The 10,804-nt window shown below is 45.5% G+C and overlaps 1 protein-coding gene across 1 annotated transcript; it reads left to right on the top strand.

Annotated features, from left to right (window-relative positions):
• The first annotated feature begins 1,279 nt into the window (after positions 1-1,279).
• Positions 1,280-5,146, top strand: C2H9orf131 (chromosome 2 C9orf131 homolog). The gene is made up of 2 exons (XM_051165310.1): positions 1,280-1,468; positions 1,799-5,146. The coding sequence occupies exons 1-2, from the start codon at positions 1,280-1,282 to the stop codon at positions 5,144-5,146; spliced, it is 3,537 nt and encodes a 1,178-aa protein (XP_051021267.1).
• The last annotated feature ends 5,658 nt before the right edge of the window (positions 5,147-10,804 follow it).

Here is a 10,804-nt window from a genome sequence, read left to right on the forward strand (position 1 = left end):
GGCTCCAGGTTCTGCCTTGAGTTTCTCCCCTGACTTCCCTCACTGGTGAGCTATGATGTGGAGTATAAGAAACCCTTTCCTCCTCCAGTTTCTTTCCACTACAGTATTTCATCACAGCAATACAAATCCTAAGACGTGGGCTCAGAATGACAAATGTCACTTTCTCTCTTGGATGCAGAGCCTACCTTCTAACTTTTCTGTATGTGTATGTGAGGGTGAGTGTAGGAGGAAATCAGGAAAGCAGAAAAGAGCCTGTGAGAGAGGAAAAAGGCAGAGCATGTGATGTGGAAGTGAGGGGCACATGGGGCAGAAGTGTAGGGTGGAAGGAGACAGCAACGATGAAGGGATTGGGATGAGAAACACCCAAAAGTAGTACTATGAAAGTACCATAAAAAACCAACAGTGCTAGGAATGAAAGTAAAACACATGAAACATAAACACACAACATTCTATACCAGATATTTGTCTTAGTACATATATTCATTTAGCCCTAAAAGCTGAGGTGATAGGCTGGATGTAGTAGGAACACCTTTAATCACAGCGCTTGGGAGGCAGAGGCAGCCAGATTTCTATGAGTTCAAGGTCAGCATGGTTTACAGAGTGCATTCCAGGACAGTCAGGACTACGAAGAAGAAAGGTTTGTCAGATCCAAAGATGGTGGCAGCTTGGAAGATGGTAAACACCACAAAGTGAAAACTAGAGTTCGGATAGCATAAATTCATGCCCTGATGGGCATGGTGGCACACCCCTTGAATCCCAGCACTTGGGCTGCTGTGAGTTCCGAGGCCAGCCTGGTCTACAAAGTGAGTCCAAGACAGTCAAGGCTACACAGAGAAACCCTGTCTAGAAAAACTGGGGGTGGGAAGCATGCCCTAAGGCATGCAAAGTTCTGATTTTGGCAATAAAGACAAAAGAGGAACACTGGGGCTGGATGTGGTGGCGCACACCTTTAACGCCAGCATTTGGGAGGCAGAGGCAGGCAGATCGCTGTGAGTTCGAGGTCAGCCTGGTCTACAAAGCGAGTCCAGGACAATCAAGGCTACACAGAGAGAACTTGTCTCGAAAAGAGGAGGGGGGGGGGAGCGGGGAGCACTGAGATTCCAGTTTATGAAAGGAGCTGATAGAGGCAGCATCTTGGTCCTAAGCTCTAGGAATGGCTATCAGATCTATGTGGGGTTGGGAGTTCTGTGTTCTATGATGTAGTGATGACCTCAAGAAACTGCCACTAGGCTGAAGACGGTGGAAGGCTGCTAGACCTGCTTAGTTAGGCTACGGGGTTATGGTGCTTCTCCACAGCCTGCTGACTCATGCTCTAGCCTGCAGACACTGTGGCAGCAGCATCTGCCTCCAAAGTCCAGGGAATCTGGTGATATTATTCCTGTTCACAGTTTGGCAGATCCGAAGATGGCGGCAGCTTGGGAGACGGCTCCAGCCCTGGTGTTCTGGAGACAAAATGATGCAAGGCAAGGTAGGTGACTACTGGCCTTGGACATGGAATGGGATAAGGAACTACTAAAGTGGTACATGAGGTCAAATGGAGGGTCACTGTCATGGGTGTGGGCCCATAGATTAGTGACTGGGTGAGTGATGAGCGGCCCTAGAGTGCATGAGGAAATGCTGACCTCTAGATGAGAACTGGGTTCTGATATTAACAGTGGATTTAGAGCTGGGTAAGTAGCCACTGACCAGAGCTGTGGGGCAGGTGAGGTGCATGTAGAACAGAGACTAATGAAAGTATGACATATCACATGTCTCTAAGAAGCTATCATACCTAACATTACCATGCTCTATAACCTAGGGCCTACAACTTCTGTACCACTTGGTGGCCTTCCTTGATTGCTTGTGGAAGCAAAAATCAGAGGAAGAAGAGGATGGGGAAGAGGAGGAAGAAGAATCTCTGGATTCACAAAGCCTGTATTCTCCTTGCAAAGACACTCTCATTGAAAATCGCTTCACTGCAGCCCCACCCCAGCCATCCTGTAGTTCTGAGGGGCTCCCCAAGGCCACAGAGACACGGGCACAAGCACGCACACAACCCTCAAGCCCTTCCAGAGCCTACCCTATCTCCCAGATCCTGACCAACCTACCTGTGAGGAACACGACAGCTTTATGGAGCTTCCTGCAGCAAAGAAAAAGCCAGCTCTTCTGGGGTCATCCCGCTCTACACAGTGAGTCCTTGGAGACTATTTTCTTGAGCTCAGATGGCCCCTCTCCACTAAAATTGTCTGTGTGTCCTTCTGTCTCATTCAACAAGGTTGACTTCCTGTCTGTGTACAACTTGTTACTTCCCTATTACCACTCCTTAGCTTACTGCCCTACCCCTGAAGCCCATACTATGGGAGATCTGGAAGGAATGACACTTGGTTCTCAACTAGCTCAACCTCCACCTTCCCTCCCTATCCCACCAGTATCCTCCCACCTTAAGCCTTTGCCTGTGGGGTCCAAGGAAATTGAATCTGACACTGAGGCACACACACAGCGGTTTACACAGAACAACGAGGTTCCTTGTGCCTCCGAGAATCAAGCTCTGTACTCACAGCCTGAACTCCAAAAATTCAGACCCTCCACATTCTTATACTCATCTGAGGCCTGGAGGGAGATGCCAGGGGACCCTAGCCTCCATCATCACAATCCAGAATCACCCTCTGCCTCCCTGTTATATCCTTTTTATCCTCAGGAAGCCCTAAGTAGGTTTGAGGTGCTGTGGGCAACCATGGAACAAAATGAACACCCAGAAGCCTGTGAACGTTCAGTGCCAACTGCAAGCCCACACCCAACCTCCCTGAAAAAATGCCAGAGAGTCAAGCCTATAGGAGACCTGTCTGGACTGAAGGCTCTCTGGGAAACCCCAGTACAAAAAGAGAACCCTCAGATCTATGAACTTCCAATCTTAGCCCCTTGTCAGTTCACAGCACCCATGACTGAACCTCCAGGTACTCCCTATGAAACTCAGTGGGGAATCACAGCACAGAAAGACAGTGTTCATGATTTTGACCCCCTAATGTCAGCTTCCTGTCAATCACCAGGTTCTCTGTCAGAAGTGAAAAATGTTAACCCCAAAGGAAGACTTCTTGCACTGAGGGACTTCTGGGGAAACACAGGATACCGAGAGAACTCATCTGTATCTATGTCTCCAGTGTCAGCCCCCAGCCTGCCTTTAGACACCCTGTCAGAACACCAGGAAGAGAGTCCCCTAGAGGACTTGTTTGGATATGAGCCTCGATGGCAATGCAGAGAAAATTCAGGCAATCTCTGGGCCTTTGGAACTCCAACCTTGGACTTCAACATGCGGTTCTATGAAACGAGCCCTCAGTGTGTCCCTCAACTGAAGGGTAGACCTAGTACAGAAAACCTCTGTGTCTGTACAGACCTAGTTTCATCTCCTAGCCTTCCCTTTGCCTCCCTACCAGACTCTGCAGTCTTGTTAGAGTCTAAAGCTTTACTGGAGACAAAGGAGCAGAGAAAACACCCCTGGGTGTCTGACTCCCCACATCCTGTCCATGTATCACCTCTAGTCCCCTTTACGGAACCACAAAGAATCAATACTGTGGATGATTTCCCTAGATCAGAAGCTATATGGAAGGATACTAGGAATACAAGAAAGTGTTTGTCTTCTGAGCATCCATTTATGACCCTCAACCCATGCCCAGATCACCTACAGCAATCCCTCAGAGGCAGCCCCTTAGAGAAGCCATTTCAATCGAAAGCTTGGTGTGGGGACATTCAAATAAAGAGTAACTTCCTGGTCTCTGCGCTCCCAGCTCAGAGCTGCTTCCAGCACCTGCTTGGAGCTGGCCCCTCAGCAGTCTCATCTGACTGTGAGATCGCTGGAGCACACATGCAGCACAACGGACACTGTTCTGTTTCTGTGTCCCCAGGTCAGGAATCCAATCCACCTCCAAACTTGGTTTTGAAGTCACACGTAAGTGAGCCTCCTGGAGACCAGTGCAACTGTAAGCCTATGGAGTCGGTAGTAGAGCAGAGGAAGGATTACTGGGCCACTGAACTACCAGGCCCCAGCTTTCTCTCTACTCCATCACAAGAGCGACACTCCAACACTGAGTTTTTATGTAGAAATGTACAAGAAAGAGAGGCCTCCCAGGGTCCCAATCCTTCAGCAGTAAATCCTCTGCAAGCAACATCCTGGCCTTCCACTCTAGCGAAAGCCCTGAAGCCTGAGCCTATGCTGCCTGGCCCACAGAAGGCAGAGATGCTCTCAGAGACAAGGGTAGAGGCCCCATGCCCGCAGCATGCGGCCGACTCAGAGGCATGTGACCACCCTGTGAGCCACGCCTGGCGATGGAGTAGAGAACTGAAGCTCAGGCTGAACAAACTACAGCAGAGCCCCCCATTTAAACCCCCAGGTTCACATCACTCATCTTGTAGCTCCCGAGTCCTTAAACCACCAACTCCAGAATCTTGTCTCCAACAGTCTCATCCTCTCAGTCTGCACCCTTGCCATCCCCCAAAAGTTCACAGGACAGAACCTTTGCCTGTCCAGGCCTCTCATTGCTCCCCCTCCTCTTCCCAACCTCAGCTACAAGTTTCTGGTGGACCAGAACAAGAGTCTCAGAAAAACAAGAGGATGAAATGGAAGGTAGTGGTCCAAACCCCATCCCCAGCGCATGTTCAGATGAAGGCTAATGAAAACTGTTCAGGAATGGAAGAGTCCTCAAATACAGGGGTTCTGGTCTTCAGCAAGAGACAAGACAAGACTTTAGTACCATTTTCAGCCCAAAAGAGAGTGAGTCCCAGAAAATCCAAAGCAGAGAAATGTGGGAGAGGAACAGCAAAATTAGCATCATCCACTGTCACAGGGAAAGACCACCCTGGCCCGGCCTGCAGATCAGAAGGCCCTATACACCCATTTCCTAAGAAGTCTCAGTATAAAGCTCAGAGTTCTACACACACTGCAGTTGCTCAGCAGCTTCTCCCAAATGTTGCTGGTCCCCAGGATCAGCAGCAAAAGACAAAGGCTAGTGTCACTCAGAATCCTCCCCAGTCTAAGCATTGTCTTTGGACCCCCAAGAAGCAGCTCCTATCCTCCACATCCAAGGCTCCCCCTACCAGAGGTATCCAAAGATGGTTTGCTAAATTTCTAGGTGTCGCAGACTTCTTTGGACGAAATCTAGTCAAAAAAGTATAGTAGTACTGGCACCCAGTATCCCATAACCTGAACCAAACCAGGTGTGGGCAGGGAAATAGAGACAAAGAGAAAATCCTAAGTAAAATAAAGTAGTTCAACTAGACAAACCCCATTTACGTCTTCTTAAAATCTAGGCTACTGACGATGCCAGGTCCCTGTTCTGCTAGAGCCACAGCCCTTATTACTTCCAGAGCAGCAGTTCTCAACCCCTTGGTTACAACCCCTTGGGTGTGTGTGTGTATGGGGAGGGGGGTTGAATGATCCTTTCACGGGGATTGTGTAAGACCGCCAGAAAACATATTTACATTAGGATTCATTAACAGTAGTGTAATTAGTTATGAAGTAGCAACAAAAATAAGTGGGGTCACCACATGAGGAACTACCAAAGGTTCTCAGCATTAAGGTTGAGAACCACTGTTCTAGAGGAAAGACGAAGCATTTGTCATTTTAGCTTTTTCAGACACACGTCACTACTCTCTAGGGTAAAGCTGCAGGGCCAAAGAATAGTCTGATCCTCCTTTTGAGAGTCAAACACTTCACACCAAGTGAAAGAAAAATGCATCCTTCACATACGTACCAATGATATAAGCACCTGTTTATATACGGCACCTAGCCCTTTTCTTCATCCACTTGACTCATAAACTGTTGAGACAGTTGCTATAACCCAGACTGGTTCCAACTCATTATTCTTCCCCAACTTCTCAGTTTGGGGACTCCAGGTGTGCTAAACATGTTAGCTTATTTCTCCTCAACCTTACATCTCAGCCCTGCTCTTCTCTCACTGCATCAGCTAATTTGCCCTCAATTTTGGCTGGGCATGAGGCGTGGTGTCGCGTTTTTAATCCCAGCACCCAGGAGACAGAGACAAGCAGATCTCTGTGAGTTCAAAGCCAGCCTAGTCTACAAAGTGAGTCCAGGACAGCCAAGGCTACACAGAGAAACCCTGTCTCAAAAAACCCAAATAATGATGATGATAATACAAAAATAAGAGAAAAAAGGCATTAACCTCTTATAACTGCAAACATTTCCTTCCAGTGTTACTTATATTGACATAAAAGTTTTACATCTTTATGCAGCTTTAAGTCTATCAACATTCTTTATAGATTTTCTACCCCCACTTTTTCTTTTTTCTTTTTGGCTGGCCACAAACTTGCTATGCTAGGATTACAAGCATCTACTACCACTCTGACACCTTTACTAAAGTAATTTCTAGAACATTTATAACTGTATATTTAGGTGGTAAGCGAACATTTTAGTATTGGCATCTAGGGAGAGTGAAACTCTCCCAAAATAATGTCCAATTTCACCAATACCACTCAAGAGAACATAATACAAAACAAGGCACTTCAAGCATATCTAAATCTAACCATAAGACTTCACTTTATCCTTATTTTATCAAAACTTTATTTCCCTGTAACCATTCCTACAACTTACACATTTCCCTGAGAAAGGAACCAACAGCACTCAAACACTAAGCCCATCTTTTTTGTTTTCTGAGATAGGGTTTTTCTGTGTAGTCCTATGTGGACCAGACTGCCCTTCAATTTAGAGATAACCCGATGCCTCTGCTTCCCCAGTGCTGGGAATAAAAGAGCACACCACCACTGCCAGGCAAAATGTGTAGCCCTGAAGCCCTTCAGCAAATCCTAAGGGCATGCCCATCACAGGCACCCTAGCCATCATTCGTTATTCCTATGTTCATCTGATGTAACGGTCACGAAGCCCTAACACACCCAATAAACCTGTCTCAGATCCATTTACACTGTCATTTCCTTAGTCTCAGTAATCTCTCATCAAGTCGGTTGCCCTAATCCTTCCACGATCTATTTCCCACTGCTACAGTTCTCTAAAAAATCAACAATTTCTTTGATTTTTTTGTGTCAATTTTTTTGAGTAAAAGAAATTAGGTGTGAAGCTACCACCTAGCATGCACAGGACCCTGAATTCAACCCCAGAACTGCAAAGGTAAAGAAACCAAATTTCCCTCCACAACAAAAATTTTCTTCCTTTCTTTTCCGAGACAGGGTTTCTCTATGCAGCCTTGACTGTCCTGGACTCACTTTGTAGATGAGGCTGGTCTCGAACTCACAGTGATCCGCCTGCCTCTGCCTCCCTAGTGCCCGGATTAAAGGTGTGTGCCACCACCAACTGGCCTGTATTTTCTTTTTAAGACAAGGGTTGGAGACACAGGTCTCACTGTATAGTCCAGGAGGCCTTGAAGTTACAATTCTTTTGCCTCAGTCTTCCAAGGGAGGGGAAAAAAAAAAAAAACTTTTGAATATGTATGCATGGTGGCTTACAACCAACTATAATCCTAGCCACTAAGGTACAGATATGAAGATCACCCCAAGTTTGAGGCCAGCCTGGGCAGTGAGTTCCAAGCCAACCTGGGTTATAGAATAACCTGACTCAAAAAAACAGTAACAAAACAAGTCCAGGTAATAGTGGCATACACCTTTAATCCCAGCCCTGACGAGTGAGAGTTCTCAGAGTTCAAGGCCAGCTTTGTCTACAAAGCAAGTCCAGGACAGCTAAGGCTACACAGAGAAACCCTGTCTCAAAAACAAAAAAACCGACCAACCAAACAAAAAAAGGCCACACACGATGGTACACACTTTTGACCCCAGCACTCCAGAGGCAGAGGCAAGCAGTTCTCTGTATTCAAAGCCAGCCTGGTCTACATAGTGAGTTCCAGGATGGCCATGATTGCATAAAGACTGTTCCCTAACCAAAAAAGAAAGAAAAGCCAAGAGTTGGAGATACAGGTCTCACTGTATAGTCCAGGAGGCCTTGAAGTCTCAAAAACAAAAACAAAATTTTTTTTAATGCCACATGTGGGCTAGGGAGAACAGTATATACCTGTAGTCCTCCAGGCAGAATCAAGGAGGACCATAAGAAGTTCAAGGTTAGCTTAAGCTTGGAAATAAACTAATTACCCAAAAGGAAACTAATTAAAATAAATGCATATGGTGCTGTTACAGCTTAGTGATAGCACATTCATTTAGCATGCTTAATTCTCAACATGGTGTAGAAAAATACACGGACACACATTTACACACCTACCTAGAAGACATAGAAAGATAAAATCTCTCCTGGCCACTGGAAATCATTTTTGCTAAGCATTGCAGAATGCACCTATAATTCTAGCACTTGTACAGCTGAGGCAAGAGAATCCTCACAAACTACAAGTCAGCTTGAGTTAGAGAACTTGTCTCAAAAATAACTGATTTTTCTAAATTTCTATAATATACACTGCCACTTCTCTAAAAGTTAAACAGTAAATTATGAAGTTGTGTATTACAGTACACATTTCTAAGGCCAGCACTTGAAAGGATGACAGAGAACCAAGGTTGAGGCCAATATGGCTTCAATAGACTGCCTCAACCCACCCTGGCCCTTAGGGTAATTTTAAATCATATGAGCACAATAATGTTTATATATATAAATGACAACACTGTACTATACTCGTAAGAGTTGAATGACTGGATTACTCTTTAAAAGTGCTGAATATGATGGTACACACTTTTAATCCAGCACTGAGTTGAACACGGTCTACCAAGAGCTCTAGGCCAGTGAGAACTACATTCCTGTCTCAGATAACAGGTAAGAGGAAAGAGTGAAGTGGCTCAGTGAAGTATGAAAGATGAAGGTCTGCTGCCAAGACTGACAATCAGCTTGATTCCCAGAATCCCATGTCTGCAAAGAGAAAATTGACTTCCACTTGCACTGCCTCACCCCCCCTCCCCCACACAATTTAGGGCCAGAGCAATGACTTGATGGTGACAGCACTGGCTGCTCGTCCAGGATGTGTGCTTCACGCCTAGCACCCAGGGGGCGGTTTACAACCATGCGTAGCTCCAGTTGCAATGGATGTGACACTCTCTTCTGGTCTCTGAGGATATCAGGCATACATGTGGTACATACGTGAAGACAAAACACCCAATCACTCAAGTAATTTTTAAAGAAATTTAAAATGCAAATAAAGGGAAAAGGAAAAAAGGTAATTTTTAAAATGTATTGTAGCAAGTATGTAGCAGATTGATACCCCCAGCTCCAAAGTGGTTCATATTAAATCAGGCAATATTACTTTCATAACACTTTAATTTCCCACTTTTTTAAAAACATAAAATGCACTTTTGGAATCAAGTATTTTAGGTGGAGAGGTCCTGACCTCTGTAAACTCACGTATTCCTTTGCATGCCTAACCTTCCATGTTCAAACATGGCCCGTACCTTTACTCAAATGTTCTCCTCACTCCACAGCTTTCTAAGATCTTACTTTGGTATGGTTTTCTCTTGGTTTCAGTCCCTGTGCCCTTGTTGATGACACAAGTCCAATTTTCATGGGGGGAAAAAAATAGCTTGGTGGTTTAAGGGCTCTTCCAGATCTTCCAGGCGACCCAAATTTGATTCCCAGAATTTCCAGTTCACAAATCACCAGTAACTCCAGCTCCAGGGAATCCAATGTTCTTGTGGACTTCTCAGGGAGCACACAACACATAAACTCAAACTCACGGAACTCAAAAAAATATAGGCTATAGGTAACAGCAGGTTGCTTACTAAGGAATCACAAGATTCTAGGTTCAATTCCTAGCCACCACCACCACAAAATTAAGTCTCCCTGGGAGAAGTGGTACAAGTCTCTGACACAAGACGTCAGGGCTACAGTGATTTCCTGTCTCAAAAGTTTTACTTAACATGAGAATTTTGCGGCATTGCATATCCCTTGGACTTCTCTCAAGGTAAATTCTGAGAGCGAGAACGAGGGGAGGAGGAAGGGGAAAGGAGAGGAGAGAGAAGAAAGGAAGGCCTGGAGAGACGGCTCAGAGGCTAAGAGCACTGGCTGGCTGTTCTTCCAAAGGTCTTGAGTTCAATTCCCAGCAACCATGGTGACTCAGAGCCATCTATGAGATGTGGTTCTCTCTTCTGGACTGCTGGCTCACATGCAGGTCCAACACATTATAAATAATAAATAAATCTTTAAAAAAAAAAAAAGCAAAACAGAAAAGAGAATCTCCCCGCCAAAACTCCCAAAGAAGGTGCAAGCAACAGCAAAGACATCTAGTCTCAAACAAGGTGGAAGGTGAGGACTGTCCTCTAACCTACTTGTATGCAACCACATTTACACAAAAGCAGATTTAAAAAAATAAAAGATGTGGGTCCGGGCGTGGTGGTGCCCGCCTTTAATTCCAGTACTCGGGAGGCAGAGACAAGGAGATCTGTCAGTTGAGACCAGCCTGATCTACAAAATGAACCCAGGGCAGCCAAGGCTACACAGAGAAACCCTGTCTTGAAAAACAAACACAATGGGTGTTAACTCTTGGCTTTTAAAAAATTTATTTATTTATTGTATATGAGTGTTTTATCTGCAGAAGAGGGCATCAGATCACATTATAGATGGTTGTGAGCCACCATGTGGTTCTGGGAATTCAACTCAGGACCTCTGGGAGAGCAGTCAGTGCTCTTAACCACTGAGCCATCTCTCCAGCCCCCATTGGTTTTGGTTTTGTTTTGGGGCTTTTGAGTTTGTTTGTTTGTTTTTGTGGGGAGGGGGTGGCTGAGTATGTCAGGATGCAAACTTCCAAGAAAAGAAGAGGCACAGTGGCCAGAACTCAGACTCCATTTTGACCCAACATTTATTGTCCTTTTACAACAAGTC

This window comes from Acomys russatus, chromosome 2 (genome assembly GCF_903995435.1).
Source record: "Acomys russatus chromosome 2, mAcoRus1.1, whole genome shotgun sequence".
Classification (NCBI taxonomy): Eukaryota; Metazoa; Chordata; class Mammalia; order Rodentia; family Muridae; genus Acomys; species Acomys russatus.